At 36.4% G+C, this 22,851-nt stretch overlaps 1 protein-coding gene, 1 long non-coding RNA gene and 1 pseudogene across 4 annotated transcripts in view; 2 read left to right on the forward strand and 1 right to left on the reverse strand.

Annotated features, from left to right (window-relative positions):
• Positions 1-438: 438 nt before the first annotated feature.
• LOC149114021 (uncharacterized) lies at positions 439-14,652 on the forward strand. Of its 2 annotated transcripts, XR_016206388.1 has the most exons (3): positions 439-1,068; positions 13,759-13,810; positions 14,415-14,652. XR_016206388.1 is itself a non-coding variant. In XM_089286654.1 (2 exons), exon 1 carries the CDS (start codon positions 12,673-12,675, stop codon positions 13,672-13,674), a length of 1,002 nt encoding a protein of 333 aa, XP_089142780.1. In that variant the 5' UTR covers positions 11,986-12,672; the 3' UTR covers positions 13,675-13,810; positions 14,415-14,652. The 2 variants fall into 2 exon arrangements, 1 of the variants encoding a protein (XP_089142780.1); XM_089286654.1 differs by lacking the exon at positions 439-1,068 and having other exon boundaries at positions 11,986-13,810.
• On the forward strand, positions 3,190-4,409 carry LOC149114022 (uncharacterized; annotated as a pseudogene).
• A 1,611-nt stretch (positions 14,653-16,263) lies between the features above and the next one.
• LOC149114023 (uncharacterized) overlaps positions 16,264-22,851 on the reverse strand; it is a 34,000-nt gene continuing 27,412 nt past the window's right edge. For both annotated transcript variants that reach the window (XR_016206390.1, XR_016206389.1), the window contains 2 exons: positions 22,226-22,306; positions 16,264-21,906 (listed from right to left, as the gene is read on the reverse strand). This is a non-coding gene — a long non-coding RNA (uncharacterized LOC149114023). The remainder of the gene's footprint in view (positions 21,907-22,225; positions 22,307-22,851) is intronic.

Below are 22,851 nucleotides of genomic sequence, written 5' to 3' on the forward strand. Positions count from 1 at the left end.
GGCAAATGACACGAGATATTTTTATTTTTAATTACAAAGGGTAACTTGATACTTTTGTTTTTCACAAGGAGTTAATTCAATTAGAGGTCACGAATCGTCGGTTCTAGTTCTTAGGATATTTTTTAGAGGAGACGAGACTATTTAGATTTGAAGCAGTTCTAATGTTTACAATAGTAAGTGCAGGTAACGATTGTTTTGTTCTTATTGCATGCAAATGTAACGAGATATTTTTATTTTTTAGTTACAATGGGTAATTTGACACTCTTGTTTTTCACAAGGTAGTAAACTCAATTAGAGCTGACGAATCGTCACCACTTGTTCCCACGAGATGTTTGCTATTTGTAGTTACAAATGGTAACTCGACACTTTTGTTTTTCATATGGGAGTAAATTCAATTAGAGCTTACAACTTATGCTTTTCACAAGGAGTACATTCAATTAGAGGTCACGAATCGTCGGTCCTAGTTCTTAGGACAAGTTTTAGAGGAGACGAGACTATTTAGATTTGAAACAGTTCTAACGTTTACAATAGTAAGTGCAGGTAATGATTGTTTTGTTTTTATTGCATGCAAATATAGCGATATATTTTTATTTTTCAGTTACAAAGTGTAATTTGACACTCTTGTTTTTCACAAGGTAGTAAACTCAATTAGAGCTGACGAATCGTCACCACTTGTTCCCACGAGATGTTTGCTATTTGTAGTTACAAATGGTAATTCGACACTTTTGTTTTTCATATGGGAGTAAATTCAATTAGAGCTTACAACTTATGCTTTTCACAAGGAGTAAATTCAATTAGAGGTCACGAATCGTCGGTCCTAGTTCTTAGGACAAGTTTTAGAGGAGACGAGACTATTTAGATTTGAAACAGTTCTAACGTTTACAATAGTAAGTGCAGGTAATGATTGTTTTGTTTTTATTGCATGCAAATATAGCGATATATTTTTATTTTTCAGTTACAAAGTGTAATTTGACACTCTTGTTTTTCACAAGGTAGTAAATTCAATTAGAGCTGACTAATCGTCACCACTTGTTCCCACGAGATGTTTGCTATTTGTAGTTACAAATGGTAACTCGACACTTTTGTTTTTCATTTGGGAGTAAATTCAATTAGAGCTTACAAATTATCGGCTATTGTTTCCAGGATATTAAACAAAAAAGAAGCTTTCATTTCTAGAGTGTTTTTACGTCTGTGTAACAGTAGTTTAATAGTTTTATTTGATGACGTTCATTTTAGTCTGATATTTTTAAAGGTAAAATGTATGAAAACCGTTCAAATGTTCTTTGAAGACTTCGTGGCGTCAAGTTAAAGTGCATTTAATTAAATCAGACTTTCAACGAGTCAGAGAGGTTTTTTCTTTCTTTCTATTTTTGAGTTATTTTTTTGTAAAAAAAATACCTCTTAGTCGGCGCGTCGGGTATGTTATGGACGGGTCAATGGGTGAGTGAGTGAGTGAGTGAGTGAGTGAGTAAGTGAGTGAGTGAGAGATGTATGTATGTCACACCAATCAGATTGGATCTACTATAAACAGCCAATCAAATTTCTTGTTGTAAAGGTAAATGGTATGTGAGAAGATTTGATCCCGATAGAGTTCAGAACGGCCATATTTATTCTTCTATAAAAGAGGAGGAAGTATTCATATATTGGGTTTACTTCGACATTTTCTGTGGGTTAGGCTGAGGATTTTAGTTAAATGAACGAGATGAGCCTTGAGGTTTGAAACAGTTCGTGAGTTAGTAGTATGCAAATGCAACGAGATATTTTTATTTTTAGTTACAAAGGTAACTTGATACTTTTGTTTTTCACAAGGAGTAAATTCAATTAGAGGTCACGAATCGTCGCGTCTAGTTCTTAGGACTTGCTTTAGAGGGGACGAGACTTTAGATTTGAAACAGTTCTAACGTTTACAATAGTAAGTGCGGGTAACAATTGTTTTGTTCTTGTTGCATGCAAATATAACGAGACATTTTTGGTTTTTAGTTGCAAAGTGTAATGTGACACTCTTGTTTTTCACAAGGGAGTAAATTCAATTAGAGCGGACGAATCGTCATCACTCTTTCCCACGAGATGTTTGCTATCTTTAGTAACAAATGGTAACTTAACACTTTTGTTTTTTATATGGGAGTAAATTCAATTAGAGCTGACAAGTTATCGGCTATTGTTTCCAGGATATTAAACAAAAAAGAAGGTTTTGTTTCTGGACGGTTTTTACGTCTCTGCAGTAGCAGTTTAATAGTTTTATTTGATGACATTCATTTCAGCCCGATATTTTTTAAGGGAAAAAGTATGAAAACTGTTCAAATGTTCTTTGAAGACTGCGTGGCACCAAGTTAAAGTACATTTAATTAAATCAGACTTTCAACGTGTCAGAGATTTTTTTTTCTCTTTCTTTCTATTTTCGGTGAAGTTGTGTTGTGTTGTGTTGTGTTGTGTAAAAAGGTAAACTTACGACTTGTGTAAAATGCAAAAAAGTCTCTAAATTAAGTTGAGTATTTTTGAGCAAAAATTTCTCTTGGGGGTTGGAAGGGTTATGTGATCGGTGAGCGAGGGAGTTATGCATGTGCGGGTGTCACACCAATCACAGTGCGGGTTGTATCAAAGAGCGAATCAAATTGCCCGTTAGAAAATAAGATGATAACTACATTAATCTGGAGACATGTCAGATTACTGTAGTTTGTTCAGTCAAACATTTTATAGCTTACTATTTAGCTATCTTACCATGACCGATGTAACATCGCAACCAAAAAAACTTGTCAAATTAACCAAATCATTACTATACCATGAATGCTTCTATCTACAAAACTTCACAGAAAAAAATAACTCTTGCACGTCTTGCGTGCCTATGTTTGGTGAAGTAGTGTTGTTGCGTTGTGTTGTGTAAAAAGGGTAAACTTACGACTCGTCTAAAATGCGAAAAGTTCTCTTGAGTATTTTTGAGCAAAAGTTCCCCTTAGGGGTTGGAAGGGCTATGTGATCGGTGAGAAAGGGAGTTATGCATGTGCTCGTGTCACACCAATCACAGTGTGGGTTGTATCAAAGAACGAATCAAATTGCCTGTTAGAAAGTAAGATGATATCTACATTAATCTGGGGACGTGTCAGATTACTTTAGTATGTTCAGTCGAACATTTTACATGCTTTCGGAAATCCTATCGCCGATACAGAACCAGAATATCCATTGTGGCTTTCGGAAATCCTATCGCCGATACAGAACCACAATGGATATTCTGTTCTCAATTCCTCACAGTTCGCCAAAGAAGTGGCTAATATGGAAATCTCTGATGATGAAGTTATGGTCTCATTTGACGTTGTGTCGCTTTTCACAGCTATTCCAGTCAACAAAGCCTGTGAATACATTCGGAGCAAATTAAACAATGACAACACATTACGATCCAGAACATTTCTCAGCACAGATGACATCATTTCTCTACTGGATTTCACTCTTTCAAACAATTATTTTGTCTATAATAACTGCACGTACAAACAGATCCACGGCTGTGCAATGGGCAGTCCAGTTAGCCCCATTGTTGCTAACCTCTGTATGGAAGTGATCGAGGATTTAGCTATCAGTACCTCACCAGTCCCACCAAGGGTTTGGAAACGATATGTTGAGACAGCTTTGTGATTATCAAGAAGGACGCCGTTTCTTCCTTCCACGATACTCTTAACGCCTGTGATCCCAAAATTTCTTTCACAATCGAACTTGAAAACAACGGCCAAATTGCCTTCTTAGACACCTTGGTTTCCAGAAGAAATGGAGTTGCCTTTATTGATATATTTCGGAAGCCAACCCATACTGACCGTTATTTGGATTTCTCTTCCCATCATGCAAAAGAACACAAAATCAGCACGGCCTCGACCCTCTTGTTCCGGGCATCCAACCTCCCTAGCAGCTTTGAAGGAAAAACACGTGAAACCAATCATGTTAGGGCCGCGTTAGAAGCTCATGGTTACCCACCGGCTGTTATTTCTAATATTCTCAATAAGAAGCCACCCCCATCTACAGTTCCTCCACCAGAAGAACTGGTTTCTATGTTCTTCAAATGGGCTGATCCATCTAATATGTACCAGGGTTTTGCATGTCTCCCTTACATCAGCGGCCTAACCGAGCCCCTCACAAGATTACTCCGCAAAAATGATATCCGAGTTGTCAACAAACCACTTAAAACCCTTCAACAAGAATTCCCGTCACCAAAGTTCAGACAACCCTCAGATTTTCAATGTAATGTTGTTTACAAAATTCCATGTAAAGACTGCCCTTGGAATTACATAGGAGAAACCGGAAGATGCTTCCAAACCCGAAAAAAGGAACATCAACGAAACTTGAAGAACTATTCAAATGGCTCTAATGTTGCCAACCATGCGTGGCAAAACAATCACTCCATTGATTTCGACAATGCTTGTGTCATTGACAAAAGTAATTACCGCGTTCGGAAAACACTAGAATCTTGGCACACAGCAAAAACCGTCGACGCGGAAAACAACTCAAAACCGTTGCCTAGGCAATACTCGATTTTATTGTAATCAGGCCTCATTTACATTTTTATCTTCTAGCTTTTTTCACGCTTGTTTTTATTCTCAATTTTTCGCACCCCATTCGTATATATTTTCGCTTGCGCGCCACATTTTTCATTCGTGAAAGGCTATAGACTGATAGCCGAAAGCTTATGTTTTCAATATATTTTTAACCAGAGAGCGTTTTTATTCCAATAGGAAGGATATTGTTATTATGAAGTTGTTTGTGTGGTTATTACAAAGAGTTGCAGAAATGTTAAGAAATCTCGTTGTGATTGCGTCATGGCCTACTTTGCGTCGAAGGTGGCTGGGAATATTTCGTATAGTAAGTGTGGTGTCATTGAAGATTTTTGCTATGATAGTCACACTGTGTAAGAAACAGGAACAGAGAGAAACAATTGTAGACGATCAGCGAGACATGGATATCAGTAAAGCTGCAGATCCTGTCGTCGAAAGTGAGTATGTGTGCGGAGAGTTATCAATAAAGACTTTAAGCGTTAGTTCCATGAAATTTAGAGAAAGAACACCGTGTACTAAATGTAAAACGAATGAAGGATTGCGCGCAAAAGCTAGGGATTTCAAGCTTATGTGTTGGATCGATGGCAATAATTATTTGGAGGGAACGAGATGCTCCGAAAACGATTTAAAAAGTGTAAGATCGAGATATTGTATTTTCGAGTGTAGCGGAGGATACAAAAGCGTGACTAGAAGACGTAAGTTTAGATGTCGAGAACCTTCAAGAATTAGTTCCAGGGTTAAGATTGGTATGCAAAAAAAATAGAAAGATAAGATGCTTATTTAAGAGAAAAGTACTGGGAGCTGTTCCAAGGTCGTCTATACTTTACAAGTTCAGAAAAAGCAGCATTCGAAAGGAGCACGTCTGTTTCAAGTATTTCTTTGGGATATCAGCTAAAAAGGAGAGAAAGAAGAAGAAACAAAAGGCACATAGTATGCTTAATAAGCGTAGGAAAAGAGTTGTTCTTAAAAATTGTTGCGAAGTATTTACGGATAAAAATCATCAAAGTTTGTACAAGAGTATTAAACTCTATAATGACATTGAAAGTAATCCTGGACCAGTATACATGAATGAGTTAACAGGAAGTTTTTATCAAGGTAACGAGGAGTTATTTGGGATAAATGCTGGGAAACAATGTGTTGTAAATAGTCTGGTAGCGATTATATTTAATGCAACTGCTAGCTGTTTTACAGAAGCATGGAACAGTAGAAAAATGGACAATATTCTTCGTGTGGGAAATGGTCTTTACTCATATATTCATTTGTCAATAAAAGAAGATTTGCTTTTACTAAGTGAAATACCCAGTGCATTGTCCTTGGATGACGAAACATACAGATTATCTTATAGTGAAAGCATTGCCGGTGATGTGAACATGTTAGAGTCAAGAGGCTGCTATTTTTCTTTGTTGGAAGCATTACGTTTTTTGAAAAGGCGATATAATGCTTGTCTGCTAACAATATTTTGTAACACTGTGGCGATATTTTTTGCTGAAGATAAAATAAAATTGTTTGATGCTCATTCTAGAGATAAGTGGGGCAATGCATGCAGTGAAGGAACTTCCGTTTTGCTTGAGTTTTCAAGGTTAGAAAAATTAATCGACTATTTGCAAAGGTTTTATTCATGTAATAAAGTCGTACCTTTTGAAGTGATAGGTGTACATGTTACCAAGTTAATGTTCGAAGAATGTGGTGTAAATATTACTAATAGTAAAAAAATGGAGGGTAATTTTAGTGAAAGTACAAAAGTCCATAATAGAATGTCGGTGATAGAAAAGGATTCAGCGGGTCATAGTAAAACAGGGAGGCTGGATAAGATGAGAGAGCAGAGGCGTCGAGAGAGAAAAATGGAAACATGTGAACAAAGAGTTTTGAGGCTTCAGAAGATGAGAGAAAGGAACAAAGCAAAAAGGCAAAATGAATCTGAAGGTGAAAAGAAGATGAGGCTGGACAAAGCTAAAGAAAGAAATCGAAAGGCAAGAAATATTGAGACGGAAGAAAGTAGAAAATCAAGATTAGAGAAATCGAAAAAATGTAGAGAGCAAAGGAAAGATCGGGAGACAATCGAACAAAGGAAGATTAAATTAAAAAAATTGAAAGAAAGTTTTAAGCAAAGGAAAAATCAAGAAACAATTGAGCAAAGGGAGGTTAGATTAAAGAAATTGAAAGAGGGTTTTCAGCAAAGAAAAAACCAAGAAACAATTGAGCAAAGGGAGGTTAGATTAAAGAAATTAAAAGAGGGTTTTCAGCAAAGAAAAAACCAAGAAACAATTGAGCAAAGGGAGGTTAGATTAAAGAAATTGAAAGAGGGTTTTCAGCAAAGAAAAAACCAAGAAACAATTGAGCAAAGGGAGGTTAGATTAAAGAAATTGAAAGAGGGTTTTCAGCAAAGAAAAAACCAAGAAACAATTGAGCAAAGGGAGGTTAGATTAAAGAAATTAAAAGAGGGTTTTCAGCAAAGAAAAAACCAAGAAACAATTGAGCAAAGGGAGGTTAGATTAAAGAAATTGAAAGAGGGTTTTCAGCAAAGAAAAAATCAAGAAACAGTTGAGCAAAGGGAGGTTAGATTAAAGAAATTGAAAGAGGGTTTTCAGCAAAGAAAAAATCAAGAAACAGTTGAGCAAAGGGAGGTTAGATTAAAGAAATTGAAAGAGGGTTTTCAGCAGAGGAAAAATCAGGAAACGGTTGAACAAAGAGAGACGAGATTAAAAAAGAGAGGAGATAGTTTTACGCAGAGAAAACGACAGGAAACATTTGAGGAAAGGGAGGTTAGATTAAAGAAATGGAAAGAGGGTTTTAAACAAAGGAAAAATCAAGAAACAGTTGCAAAAAGGGAAACAAGATTAAAAAAGAGAAGAGATAGTCTTAAGCAAAGAAAACAACAGGAAACAGTTGAAGAAAGGGAGGTTAGATTAAAAAGAAAGAAAGACAGTTTTCAGCTAAGGAAAACACAGGAAACAGTGGAGCAAAGAACGTCTAGATTACTCAAAGTAAGGAGAAGTATGCAAGTCAAAAGAAGTAGTGAAAAAAAGGGAGAGAGAAGATTACTTAGATTGAAAGCTATAAGAAAGAGGATGGAGCGTAAGAGAAAAAGTGAGACAGAAGTTGATAGAGTTGCGAGGCTTAAAAGAAAGAAACAGAGAAGAAGTGAAACTAAAGACGGCTCAATACGTAAATTAATTTCAAAATTCCACCAGGTCATTGCAGAGGGGCCGACATTTGTGTGCATTTGTTGTGATCAGTTGTGGTACAAACATAGTGTTCACAAGGCTGGAGTACTGTCTAATTTTGAAAATGGTGCCATTAGAAAATGTATTAAAGCAGCTTCAAGTAATGAATTAGATATAAAGTGGATTTGCAGGACGTGTTTGGCGAACTTAAGAAAAAATAAGATTCCAAGGTGTGCCGTAGCCAACAAAATGACATTTCCGTACAAACCAGAAAATCTTGATCTAACAGAGTTGGAATGGAGATTAGTGTCGCCACGATTAGTGTTTGAAAAGTTACATGAAGCACCACGCGGAAAGCAAATGAAAATTTGTGGCAATGTTGTAAATGTTCCAGCTAATGTTGTGAACACAGTGAGTGTGTTGCCTAGACTGGGTGAACAAGAAGGAGCAATTAAAGTGCAGCTTAAGAGAAAGTTAAAATACAAAAGTTACATTTTGTCACAAAATATTAGACCAGATAAAGTGTTTGAAGCGGCACAATGGTTAATAGAGAATGGTTCTCTCTTTAAACAAGAGAAGATAGCGCTGAATAAAGAGTGGGTTAATATAGAGAAACGTCATCGTCAAGTAGAGGTAAGGGAGTTAAATCATGAGATGTCTTCTACATCATACTGCAGGGATTCAGATATGTCAGTTAGTCCTAGTGAACCAGTACCAAGAACGTACTTGTATTTTTGTCTTGAATGTCAGCAATGTTCAAGTACATTTTATGATTTAAATGGCCATATGGTTATGGTACATAAAGCAGGTTATGATACCGAGGATTGTACTGATACATATCGATGTAGTGTTATAAAACAGCATCCTGATCAAGAGGTTGAGCATTTATATTTTTGTTCTATTTGTAACCATTGTGAAAATCAAGAGGAATCCATTAGATATCATATGACGGTTATACATGACATTGCTTCGGAGCAATTTGTTCGAGAACATTGTTTATCAGTTGAAAGTGATTCTGAAAAGATATTGATTCATAGAATTCTAGAGCCAAGCAATGTTCTGTTGGTAGAAGTGCACAAAAATGGGTATATGGGTAGAAATGGTGTCCCGATTTTGATTTCTGTTGCAGTACCTGCTAGTGTACATATGGGAGTTTGTGGCGATAAAAGATTGTTATGTGATGAAGATTCCACAGTAAGCGAATCTTACGTAGCGGGGAATGATACATGGAATGAAAATGATAATACTGAAGAGTGCGCTGGTGCGTTGAATACAATGCTGATATTGGCAGAGTTTATAGAAGATGATGAACATTCCCAGTCCGTTTTTTCATTTGCACCTGGTAAAGGTAACAAACCACTGAGTATTTTCAAAGACAAGGATTGTGAGGAATTAGCATATCCAGGTATATTTTGTGGTGAGGCAAGAGCTGAAAATAGTGCACGAGATGTTCCAGTATATTACAGTGATATTTGTAAATCTGAACTGAGGCGGTCTCATAGAAGAGCTAGTATGTGCATTGAAAACCTATTTTTTAAAGTAAAAAAATTACAGATGAAAATTCTATTGGGTAAGTCGCAAGTCGCCCTTCGTAAACACAAAACTAAAGGCCAAAAAATAACTGCTGGAGATTTAAAAAAGGATGGAGCACTGGAGAAGTTATGTTATTCAGATGATGGGTATAGACTTTTAAGAGCACTAAGGGGGTCCCCTCCGTATTTTGAGAAGGCTAAGAAGGATTTATTTGCGATGATTAGGCAACTGGGGCCGGCCACACTTTTCTGTAGTTTTTCTGCAGGAGAGACTAAGTGGAAGCACCTTCTTAGAATTCTTGGGAAATTGATTGATAAAAAAGAGTATAGTGACGAGGAGTTAGGCAATTTCACCTGGGAAGAAAAGACGAGGCTTATTCAGAGTGACCCAGTTACTTGTGCACGACACTTCGATTACCAATTTCAGCAGTTTTTCTTAAAATTTCTGTCAAGTAATTTATCGCCCTTAGGAAACATCGAAGACTGGTTTTACCGAGTTGAATTCCAGCAACGTGGTTCGCCTCATATACATATGCTTCTGTGGATTAAAGGTGCTCCTCGATTTGGTGTGCAATCAGATAAAGAGGTTGTTGACTTCATTAATCAGGTTATAACATGTAGTAAAGCAGCAAATGACGTTACTTTGTCCGAGTTAGTAATACGGCAGTATCACAGTCATTCCCAAACATGCAAGAAGAAAAACCCAATGGTGTGTAGATTCAACTTTCCACAACCACCTATGCGTAATACAGTTATTTTATACCCATTAGAAGATGATATTGCTGCCAGTGAAAAAGAAAAGCATAAAGGAGAATTTCAAAAACTTCATGAGAAACTTAATGATATGAAAGATGGAGGGGACATATCATTTGATGATTTACTTGAAAAATTAGGTGTTTCTGAAGAAAACTATACCCTTGCTATACGAGCATCACTAGTGACAGCAACAATTTTTTTGAAGAGAAATCCTAATGAGTTAAGAATAAATAACTATAACAAATCATGTCTTCTAACATGGAGAGCAAATATGGATATTCAGTATGTTTTAGATGTGTATGCTTGTGCTATGTATATTGTTTCTTATATATGTAAAGCTCAACGAGGTATGAGTGAACTTCTAAGGGTTGCGTGCGAGGAGGCCAAAAGTGGGAACTCTAGTGTTAAGCAGCAAGTAAGAGATATTGGAATAAGTTTCTTAATGCCGTTGAAATTTCTGCACAGGAAGCTGTTTATCTTGCTTTGCAATTGCCTATGAGACGATCGTCACGTGAAGTTGTGTTTATTCCAATTTCTCCACCAGATGAACGAATCCAAATTTTGAAATCACTTGATCAAATCAAAGAAATGGAGGATGAGTCAGAGGAAATAGAAACCGGTAGTCTTATTAAAAGGTATATTGAAAGGCCGCATAGTTTGGAGAATGTAACTCTAGCGGATTGGGCTGCATGGCATGATATGAAGAGTAATGGTAAAAATATTCATCAAAGTCCTGTAAACGGAAGACAACGATGGATTGCTACTGGAAACACAAGACGAAGATAATCTTGAAGATGATTATGAGAGTCGAAGTGATGAGTCAACTAAATTGAAAACGCGAAGTAAAGTCATCAAAAAGCGAGCAAAATGTAGGGTCATCAGAAGTGTATGGTTATATAAAGAAGTTGATGCGGAAAAGTACTTTAGAGAGTTGTTTCTTTTCAGTCCGTGGAGAGACGAAGGACGTGATATTGAAAGTTTTAGGCCATTTGAACAGAGATGCCGTGAAATTAGTGAACAGATTAATAGCCAACTAGCAGAATATTGCCCGTATAGTTCCCAAATTGATGAAGCAATGCTTAATATGACAGACACTGATGACAATAACATGTGGGATTTAATGGCACCTAACACACAACATAGAGAATTAATTGATAGCTCTCATAGTATACGGGAAACTGGTAATGATTTAGATAATGGTGATCAAAACTATGATCTTTCTGATGATCTCGGAATTCCTTCTTGTTCAGTTGTGGATCAGGATACAATTTGCAATGAAATATCTGATGATGAATATCGCCAAGCTGTACGTTCTCTGAATAACGAACAATTAGTTTTTTTCTATCATATTCTGCATCTTCTTAGGACAAGTGATATTGCTTTTTATTGCTTTCTCAGTGGCGGTGGAGGAGTTGGGAAATCTCACGTAACAAAAGCACTGTACCAAGCAGCAGTTAAGTGTTTAAATACAAATGTAGGTGATGATTTTCAACAAATAAAAGCTCTTATTCTCGCGCCAACAGGAAAAGCAGCATTTAATATCCGTGGTTGTACAATTCATAGTGCACTGTCTGTACCTGCAAATCGTTCATTGTACAGTTATCAAAGATTAGATTCTAGTAGGCTAAATTCATTGCGTAATAAGCTAGGAGGTTTGAAAGTAATCTTTGTCGATGAAATTTCTATGGTCGGAAATTCTCTGTTTAACGTTCAGTTAAACAAAAGACTACAAGAAATCAAGGGAGTGGATAGTGATTTTGGAGGGGTCAGCATAATTGCTATTGGAGATCTTTTTCAATTAGAGCCAGTTTTTGATGGTTACGTTTTTGAAACATTAAAAGGTTCTTATGGTGCATTAGCAACAAACTTGTGGAAGAAACATTTTGCTATGAGCTTTGTCAAATTATGAGACAAAGGGAGAGTCGTCTATTTGCTGAGATTTTCAACAGATTAAGAGAAGGAAAACATACAGAAGAAGACATTAGAATTCTCAAGCAGAGATTAATTTGTGAAAATGATCCGAATTATCCTCATCATGCCCCTCATCTATTCTATCAAAATAAGAAAGTAGAGTATTTTAACAAAAAGGTATACAATGCTGCTCAAGAGGAAAAGTTCTTAATAATTGCATCTGATTTTGTAATTGGTGCACAGTCTGAACGGATGAAAGAAACTTTGCTAAGCAGAATTCCTAATGATCCTAGAAAAACAATGCAATTGGCTTCAGAATTATGTATTGCAATAAATCAGAGAGCTGAAATTGCTGTCAATACCAGACTGGATAATGGATTAACAAATGGAGCTGGAAGCGTAGTGAAATATGTGGAATTGTACAACCCCCCACAACCGCGAGGAATAATCTGGGTGAAATTTGATCACGATCATGTTGGACAGAAAACAAGAAATGAGAACAGCCAATTGTATACAAGTAATATTGATGGGTCCTGGGGCCCGTTTCTCGAAAGCCCTGGAAACTTTTCGGGCCCGTAAAGCCATTTTTAGTTCACCTGTATCTAAAAGCGGAGAAGTGTATACGCCTGAAACTTCTCGTATGAAGAGAACCTCTATTCATATTAAGAATATGTGACTAAAACAGCTCTGTAATCGTAAGGTTCGAGATTTTGCTATGGCTTTCCGGGCCCGAAAAGTTTCCGGGGCTTTCGTGAAACGGGCCCCTGGACTCCAATTATGCCTACAACCGCACAATTTTGTATTGGTAAATCGAGTAGTTGCAAAATAGTGAGGAAACAATTCCCACTAAGATTGTCAGCTGCAAAAACCATTCATAGAGCACAAGGAGACACAGAAAGAGAAGTAGTGGTTAATCTTGAAGCAAGTCGAAAAATTCCACATATTCATTACGTAGCATTAAGTAGAGTTACAACACTTGAGGGATTGTATATAACAAATTTGAATGAAGAGAAAATTTGTGTCAGTAGTAAAGTTGAAGAAGAGATGAATAGGTTAAGAACAAGTGCTTATCTTAAGCCACGTTTACAATCAATAAACCAACAAGATGAAAGTTTTGTGAAAATAATGTTTTTAAATGCGAGGTCACTACATAAACACTTTTTGGATGTCAAGCGTTATTTGGGGTTTTATTCACCAGATGTTGCTGTTTTCTCAGAGACAAGACTGAGTGTTTTAGATAGAATTCAAGAATTTGAAATTGAGAAATATACACTTTTTAGAAATGACGAGGCAATGACTTTGTCAAATCAAAGGCCATTTCATGGGACTGCCATTTACTGTTGTCTTTCATGTAAAGTAGGATATCCTAAATGCCAGAATGCTTTTGGTGTAGAAATTGCTGTCACAGAATTGGAGTGTCTACCACATGTTATAATTGCTGGAGTTTACAGATCGCCCAGTGTTCCTGTAAGACAACTTTATGAGGCGTTGAGGCACTTACATTCCAGCACTTTATGTTCTAAGCAATTTCATATTATAATCGGGGATTTCAATGTTAATTGGCTGAATAAGCAACAAATAAGTGGTTTATATAACTTAATGGTTTCAGAATATGGTTATTGTCAAGTAGTCAATGACTATACGACTTGTAATAGAACTATTCTTGATCATATTTACACTAACATTGGACGAAATTATATAGATGTTGGTATACTAGAGACATATTATAGTGACCACAAAGCAGTCTGGATAGGTGTCAATAGGGAATTACGTCAGTAAAAAAAATTATGGAGGGGTATTGGGGTAAATATTGTGAAATTTAAGTCGGAGGTAATTGGTATTTTCCCCCTTTTCCCCATCCAGTTTCCCATTAGGGGAGAGGGGATCATTCAAGTCATCAGTGTCTTAATTTAAGGTAAGCAGGTATTTTTTATGCTTCTTAAGAAATAGAAAACATGTACCGTCATTCTATCGAGTTTTAGTATAAATCTACTGAGGTTCTATCATGAATGTCGTTCTTTGATTGACTACACTGCTCACTAACTATTCTGTGATAGATAGTAAGTAGCGTAGCAGTGTGCGCTTGTTAACAAAATGACGGCCGCTTCATGGCTTTTTTAAAGTGTCCGTGAAGAGGATTTAGATAACGTTTTGAACGAGTAGTAGATTTATACTAAAACAATTAGATTATGAGCTCGAGATTTCTATGCGTGATAGTTGACTCGGGCTGCGTCCTCGTCAATTATCATACCATAGAACTCGAGCTCATAATCCAATTGTTTAATAGACACGTGAGATTTAACCAATCAGCGTGCGTATTTTCTTAGGACTGTTTTCTAAGAAGTATGCAACATAAACGTTGTGAAATGTTATTTACTTGTATTATCGTGTCGCTGTCTTACTGTTTAATGCTGTGTAGCCATAGTTAACTGAATGATGCATTACATTTGAAATGCCACAATTGATGGTGAAATGGGTCTTTACAATGTTTACTGTAGTCTGCCTTATTTTCTTTTTAGAGAAGAGAATTAGTCTGTTGGTGTTGTTCCTGGTCTGATATATGTATACTGGAATAAGCAAGCTGTGTTTACAGAGACATGAGAGAAAATTGGAAGAAATGTCATAATTGAAGGTAAGTAGCATTACTCCAAACTTTATTATAAGAAGATAGCAAGATTTAGCACCAGAAGTATTCCATGTCAGAAACCTGATTCTTGTTAATATTATGTTCGTTGAAAAAAAAAAAAAAAACAATAATTGTACAGTTAATGACTTTATTGTTAAAGTGCCTATGAAGTAAAAAATAACTGCTGCCTGTTTGAAAGGCTTTTCAAAGTAAAGAAGAATGGCGTTTTCCTTTTTGGAATACCTGATCTGGTTGAAAATAATTTTTATAATTCCTTATACAATGTAGTAATGCACTTGTTGTTAAAAGTAAATTATACCATTTGTTGTTAATAAGTCTTTGTTTTTCTTTCAGAGATGTACTGTATGTTGTTGAGAAGATGAATTGTTGAACAGCATCATATTACCTCTTCAAAAATGGAACAATCACATAAATTGTCAGCTTGATCCTGAAGATGTTTGTCTTATAAGCGAGAATGGAGTTGGACACCTCAACAAGCTAGTTCTAATTTGAGTGGAATAACATAACAAAGAAATACATGCTACAAGAAAATGGCATTTTAACATTGAACTTAATGGTGAAAGCGATGGAGTAGATACTGTGTTGTCTACAATAATCTTTCCATAAGATTAATATGGTCCAGATTATATCAAAAACGATAGTATTTTGGACCAGGTGACCGTGGAGACTTTCAGAATTATCTGCAGTTACAATTTATTCAACCTGACAATGCAACTGGCGACTACAAATTGGGTTTAAGTTGGCTAGTCATGTAATCGAATATTTTTTATGTAACCAGCACGTTAGCAATGATGCCCAGGAAAAAATGACAATAATGATTGACAAACACTAACACTGAAGAACTTAATCCAAGGAAGAGAACAACTACTAAAATACATTTTTTACTATAAGACCTATTGTTTATTCATGACATCATCAATGGTGGCTGAATTTATCTGTTGATCAACTACTGGATTTTAGAACAGAGCTGCAACAATGTGGCACATGATCAGCAAGGCTACAAGAGTCTTGTTTACATTATATGATAGTACTATATTGTACAGCTACAATGTAATAACACTAATTTGTTGCAAATATGTTAAAGGTTCAAATAAGAACATAATATATGCAAGTAGCTCAATTGCTAGAAACTTAGAAACTTTCTTTTGTTTAGTTATAATTAGCTACATTTCATGGAATGCTAGATGACAATTTTGCTATGAACAGTTGGTTTTAAGTTCTAATGTTACAAAACATAATTTTTAAATATACATTCCTTGACAGAAAGCCATTTAAGTCTCTAAAATATTAAAATGAAAACTCCAGCTGCCTTGTTTGTTATTTCGCTGGGTTCAACGAAGGAGGATGTAGTCAGGTGATTGATGTTTTTTTAGGACAAATTCGAATCATTGAATATTTATTAAGTACTTTTGTAAATAGAGGCATGTTTCCTGAGCAGGAAGGTTCAAATAAACATGTATGCACTGTACATGTATGTTTATTATTACAGGTGTGCACTTTTAGCTTTTGTTTTTACGTATGTCATTAAACGTCTGACTTTTTCACTTTTGTTTACGTTGACAAAAAGAGTTCGCATGTCAATTGTGTAAGGATAATTGTTCTCAGATTCATCACATCCTTTTGTTAACTCTCAACTTTTTGGTGCGTCTTATAACCAAGTATTTTCACATAATTTTCAGTAATTACAGGAACTAAGACCCAACAATAAGGCAGTAAGACAGTAAGGTGTAAACTGTAATGTTTATTTAATTAATGAGCTTTAATTAGGAGAGTAAGACGGATTAGGTGCATGCACCTGTATCAACTACATGAAATATGTTACAGCTACAGCACTATATCTCATTTTATTGATAACATCAAAGCTATATAATTATGTGTTTCAGCAAACCCCTTGCTCTCCTTCACCTCGTAATATCATTTTCTTTAGAACAAAATATCTATAAGTGCATACCTTTTAAATCCCTGGGCTTATATAACAATATAAGGGGTTTTGGGTGGGCTTACAAGGCTGTACTCTAATGGCGCCCAGTCACCTGAGGCGACCAACATTTGGTCTCGGGCGACTTAAGAAAAATACTGGTTGCCTGGCTGGGCACCCAGTTCTCTTGTTTGCCACTCAGTGCTGTGGTAAAGCGGGCGACAGATTGTAAAAGGATGTTAGTAAAATTGGTAATGGCAAACGGTGAACAGGAGTCTGGGAACAAGTGTACAGTGGTAACCTGCCTGAGCATTCAACATGGCGGACCTCTATGGCGGATAAAGGAAAAGAAAAGGGAACAGAAATGTGAGGAAGTGTTACAATTGTAAACGTGGGTTTCTACCGATGTGCCCCAGAGTCCAATATAGTACTGGGTTCGACAAAACATAAAATATCGCCTGGGCAGGAAGTCGAATTGGTATTATCACATCTTTTCCCAACAGGTCAGTATAAAATGCAGACTGCTGACTGGGTACAAAACGTCTGATATGTGACAACACGTCATCTGAGTGTCACGCAGTTGCTTTTTTGTGGTCATCTTTCACCAACATTAGCATTATTGTGGAATATTCCTTGCTTGTTTCTTCATATAGTTTGTCTTTAACAAAGCAGCTAGGCCATAGGTTATTTATCTGTTGCTCACCTGATTTGCCAGCTGACTTGCCGATCTCCAAAAGGCCGCCATGCTAGTTGCCGAATGCGAAGACAGTGGTCGACCCACGTTCAAACATGGTCATGTATGCTCCTTGTCGGCATCCTATTGCATGTTGCTATTTTTAAATTGATACGACAGCTTGCACACAAAATGAGAAGATGTGAGTAGATTATGAAGGCTTGAAATTGTATTTAAGAACCACTGTGGCCTGATCCATTGAGGACTTAACTTGTGATAATACTGATTCAATTTTTCCCCCAGGCACCATTTCAGGCTTTGTTTATCACAATGCCAATCGGACTCTGCTCTAACAAGAACGTAAAAGGTAAAGTCTGCATACGAGCCAAGTGGCCCACCAGGCTGGAGCTTATCCCGGTTTCTGTAGCATGAGGCGACTAGGAGTATTTCTACTCCCTCCTGGATGGGATGCTAGTCCATCACAGGGTTACCCCCAGCATTAAGTTCGCCGATACCCATTTATACACCTGGGTGGAGAGAGGCACTGTGAGAGTAAAGTGTCTTGCCCAAGAACACAACACAATGTCCCCGGCCAGGGCTCGAACCCGGACCGCTCGATCCGGAGACGAGTGCACTAACCATGAGGCCACCGTGCCTCCCTCTAACAAGAATGTACTGGGCACATAATCTGGGGGCACAGCCTGTGATAACGTGCTAATTTAAGTATAAAATGAACAACAATGCACGTACAAGAATGGGCATGAGTGAATAAGAGCATGAATAAGTATGTCATAATTTATGTGTCCTTAGTCAGTTGTATGATGTAATGTGATGGTTAGGATTTCTTCAGCATCAAAGTGTTTCTTCTTCAAATATTCTTCTCATGCTGTTAAAGATCTGTTAAAACACAGCCGGTAGAAACTCACGTTTACAACTGTAAAAACACTTCCTCGCATTTCCCCAAATTGTTCCCTTTTCTTTTCCTTTGTCCGTCACGTTGAATTCTTAGGTGGATTACCACTGTACACTTGTTCCCAGACACTTCCCGGTTTCCTGTTCCCTGTTACCAGTTTTACTAGCATCCAATTGTAAAATTATAAATTTGGTCGATTGACAGTGTTACTCGCAGAAAAATATCCTTTTGCACAACATGCTTTTTATTTTTCAAGCTTGTTTGTTCCACATGAATTAACATGAAACATGATCTACCCTTCGCACTTGACTTCACACATGAGAAACCACACGGATAATGCAAACTGAAAATCTCGATTTTCCCTGGAGATTATTTTATTCTGATATGTTCTAGTGTTTCAAAAGTTTTCGATGGTGCAGCGCTTAATTATTTATATACAAAATTCTTCATGAGTAGTGATAAGTTAATAAAGATGGTGAATTTTAAGTTCAGTGGGACGAGCGTGGGACAAAAAAAAATTCTGAGTCCCTGACAGGAATCAGTGTTCAGGAGGTCGTGGGTTCGATTCCTGTCGGGGACTCAGAATTTTTTCTTTGTCCCACGCTCGTGTCATGTTGATTAATTCACCTTCACATTTCATTACCGAGCTTAAAATTCACCATCTTTATTAACTTATCACTACTCACGATGAATTCTATAGCGTTGATCCTAGCAGTATGCAGGACACCTATCATATATGAACTCAGTTAAATAACCTTGCTCTCCATGAGTTCTCGTAGCTCAGTGGATAGAGCGCCCGCCCGGTGTTCGGGAGGTCATGGGTTCGATTCCTGTCGGGGACTCAGAATTTTTTCTTTGTCCCACGCTCGTGTCATGTTGATTAATTCACCTTCACAAAATTCTTCATATATACAATTTTTCGCAAATCGGTTAAAGTATGCAAACAATCAAGTATTGGGTAAACAAAACTTCAATAGTGGTGACTTGCTAGCAATTTCATTTTGTTAATATTTGGTACCACAGCAGATACCGTAAGCACTTCTAGAAATGATTTCAAGAGTTAATTCTCAATTGGTAATCTTTGACAAAACTTTTAAGCGATTCTAAATTTAGCGTTAATAAATTTTATATTAGTGCGCTACAATAAACTGTGGCAACTAAAAATAGCAACTCACTCTGCTGTGTGTGTGAAAGTTTGGTTAAAGTACATGATAAGTATTTAATACGCAGCTTTTTGGGTAATTCTGTGGCTTTCTGCAATGATAAAAAAAGTCGAAACAATTCTTTTTGAAAATCCCACAGCTTAGTAAAGACTATCAAATTGCTCTATTGGCCGGACTGTCGCAAGAGCTTTCATGTATCTTCTGAAAAGTTTAACTCTCTAAAGATACTCGGATACATTAAATTGACTTCTTGATCAAACTGGATATTTTTACGTAAATTATCTGAATGGGAGGATTAATTTTTATTTGGACCATTTTAGCACGAAACTATGAATGAGTTTCATGATACGAAAACATGTCAGTATGGTGGTATTATCACTTTTTACGCATATCACATGACTTTGAGTCTACATAATGACAGTCGTGCAGATCGATCAACATTTGAGAAAGAAAATTTTTAAGAGATGATAGATCAAAATCTTGGCATACTGTATGAAATCCTGGACTGCCAGCTAAAGAAAAGTAAACTTGGAGATGAATTGAAAGAATCTGTGATTGCACTTGAAAGAAGGCACACAAAACAAATTAAAAGAATTCATTCGTATCCTGGAAATTTGTGACTGACCAGTTTCATTGGCTGAAATACTGTACTTAAATTCAAATTTAAGTTTCAGCGTTCAAGAGTGTAAATGTATCAGGTGAAAACATTCAATAATATGCTTAAGTCAATTTAAAGGCGTTTCTGTTTTGAGTTGTGATCACTGTTCTTTTAATCAGCCTTTCTGAAAAACTCTGTTAATATACTTTGTGATAACATAAGAAAATCAAACTTGTTTGTCAGTAAAAAGCTGCCAGGAGTAATCTGATAGTGTAGACCATACAAAAAACCCAAAAAGCTTGGAAATTACTTGTATAATTTAATTTCATGGTTCAGTTAATTATTATCTAATTAAACCATGGCTTAATTAGGAGTTTTAATTAATTGATTAATTAATCAATTGACTAATTAATTAGTTTTGGGCAACCTGCCTGGAAAGCTGGGCACCCTAGCTGGAATGATTGGAAGCTCGAAGGGCTCCCTGGAAATTTTCTTAGAGCACAGCCTTGCCTTACATACATTATATACATACACTGAATGTGTTGGACATCAGAATTGCCCTCGAGAATGCCCAACAGTATTGGAGCTTCATCTAATGAAAGAAAGTGGACTGGACTAATTCTTGTTCATTTATTCAATCGACAGAACTGTTTCATGGTAGTGTTTCCCACTCATCAGGATCTGGATGACAACGTTAATTAGTTGGCTTACATAGAGTTCCCTTGAAGTCACACAGTCATGCAATCACAATACTAGGCGTTTTTCAGTAAGAATTTGTTTGTGTTTAGTTGCATACATGTTCAGCTGTCAAACTGAGCTCAGCAAACATGTATGGCAGTTAAAGAAAGCCATAATGGACTACATTGATCAAATGGAAAATCCTGGACAGGGCACAGTCATATTCCAAGAAAACTAAAAGATGCAAATTGTGCACTCTAGAAAAGTTCTACATCATATGCAAACGACAACTAGCCACTATTAACAAAATATCAGAACTTGCAAACACTTGTAGACATGCAAACAAAATAATTCTTACTGAAAAACATCTAGTACTGTGAATGCACATGTGACTCCAAGGGAACTCTAGCCATGAAGTACCAGGAAGCCCCCTGGAATGGAAAATCCTGGGGGCTGGGGGGTCAAACTAGGAAAAACCCTCTGAAGGGGGGGATATGGATATTTTCTGGAACCACACATTAATGACATAATTAAATTCAAAACATATTCAAAATTTATTCAAAATGTATCCAAAACTATTTTGTAAGAGTCCGCTTAAAACTATCAATTGCTTTAGTGTTCTCAATTTTCTCGGCCAGCCCATTCTATTCCCTTAGACTCCGCAGGTGAAATGCCCTTTGTATTTTCATTGCTAATAAATGGCTTATAAATGGAGAGGCCTATAATTGGAGGGGGGGGGGGGAATGAAATGTTTCAAAATGACAAGATAAAATGTATCTGAGAAACAAATTAAAGCTAACATACCATCACATTTGGAGCTATTACCCTATTGTTACCCTATAATTTTTGATTAAAAATGAGTATTGCTAAATGTTTACAATAAAGTAAATTTGAAAGCTGTTTTAATTGATTAAGGTTATGTTATATGGATATTATTAAGGATTATTTTATTTATTCCTAAAATAAAAGTGAATCAACGAGGAAGTGCTAAAAAATAATATAATTTAATCATATGAAGGTTTCTCAGTCTGCACAAATTTGGCATTGAGGGTAAAACCTAAGTTAACTAGTAAATTTGTACCAAGATCATTATAAACCAGAAGCAAGCAGAAGTAGGTACTTCCCACTATGTATCAGCTATATATGTCTAAGCAATAGAGTACTTTTTCTGTGTTTATATAACCTCAATGATCTAAACACTCGGAGCAGGGCTGTCATTTAGTTGTAATTTACCCGTAGCCTTGATCTTCACAGTTGTAGAAAACTTGTTACTTTACGAGTGGATTGTATCAGTTACAGGCCAGTTCATCCACAACATCATGGGTCCATCAAATATACTCTGTTATAACAGGTGTTACAAGTTTCAGCCCTTATTGACAGCCCTGTGGAGGGCTGGGAGAATGTCAGCCAATTATGCAAACCTGAGACATAAGGCACTTTCTTATTCTGTTGCCATTGTTGTTGTCAACAATAAAATTACTAAAATTAATATAGAACACGATATCAATTAATACAACTGAAAAACGATTTAACTAGAGGTATTGAAGATAAACAGTGCTACTAATTATAATCTTATATCAGTGAACAAGTCCCCTTAAATATTAAATAAATTAACTTACGCTTTCATTAGGTGTCACAGAATCTGTAGTTGCAATATTCAGGTGCCTTTATGGTTCTTTGTCAGGAAATTTTTAGTCTTTCTTATAGAAACAATTATAAACCCATTGACTCCCATGTTACCTGTAACCAGCTGTGACAAGCATTGGCCTTCAATGTTCCACTTCTGATATCATCAAACTTAGCATCATCAGTAATCAAGTTCTAAAGGGAAAAGATATTTCCAATGATACCCAGATTAGAGTGATCAGTGATAATAGTGCCTGAAATATGCACGAAAATACTCAGAAATCTTGCAGCAAAATTTCCTGTACTAGGTCACTTAGCTACTCCACACACTGTAAACAGTCTACAGTCTACATTAAGCTTAAGTGTGTGATTTCGTTATTTATTTCCCATGGTGTTACATGGCATTATAATTTCTTGTCTAAATTAATTTAAATTAGAATACTCACATACTGATGATTTATTTACTTGCCAGTGAGATGGAATGTCCTTGTTTTATAACAATTCTACAGCACAGATTTTCTTACATCGCAAACCTTCAGATCCTGTCCAAGGGGCGATTTAAAGTAAAAAAAGCTCCTTTTCTCCTGCTCGAATCATCATTTAAAATACATTGAACAACAAGGAAACCAATGGAGTAAGGAGTCTCCAAGGAGTAGGGGACTCAAGTGTAAAAATCATGGAAATTTTAGTAGGTGGGAGAAGTATCATGAAGCCCCCTGAAACAGAAAATCTTGGGAGGT

The sequence above is a fragment of the Orbicella faveolata genome, unplaced genomic scaffold (assembly GCF_042242905.1).
Source record: "Orbicella faveolata isolate gen_17 unplaced genomic scaffold, um_ofav_v1 contig_14, whole genome shotgun sequence".
NCBI lineage: Eukaryota > Metazoa > Cnidaria > Anthozoa > Scleractinia > Merulinidae > Orbicella > Orbicella faveolata.

Excerpts from the sequence above, each read along its gene's own strand:
- LOC149114021 (XM_089286654.1), top strand. The coding sequence starts at position 12,673 with ATGCCTACAACCGCACAATTTTGTATTGGTAAATCGAGTAGTTGCAAA.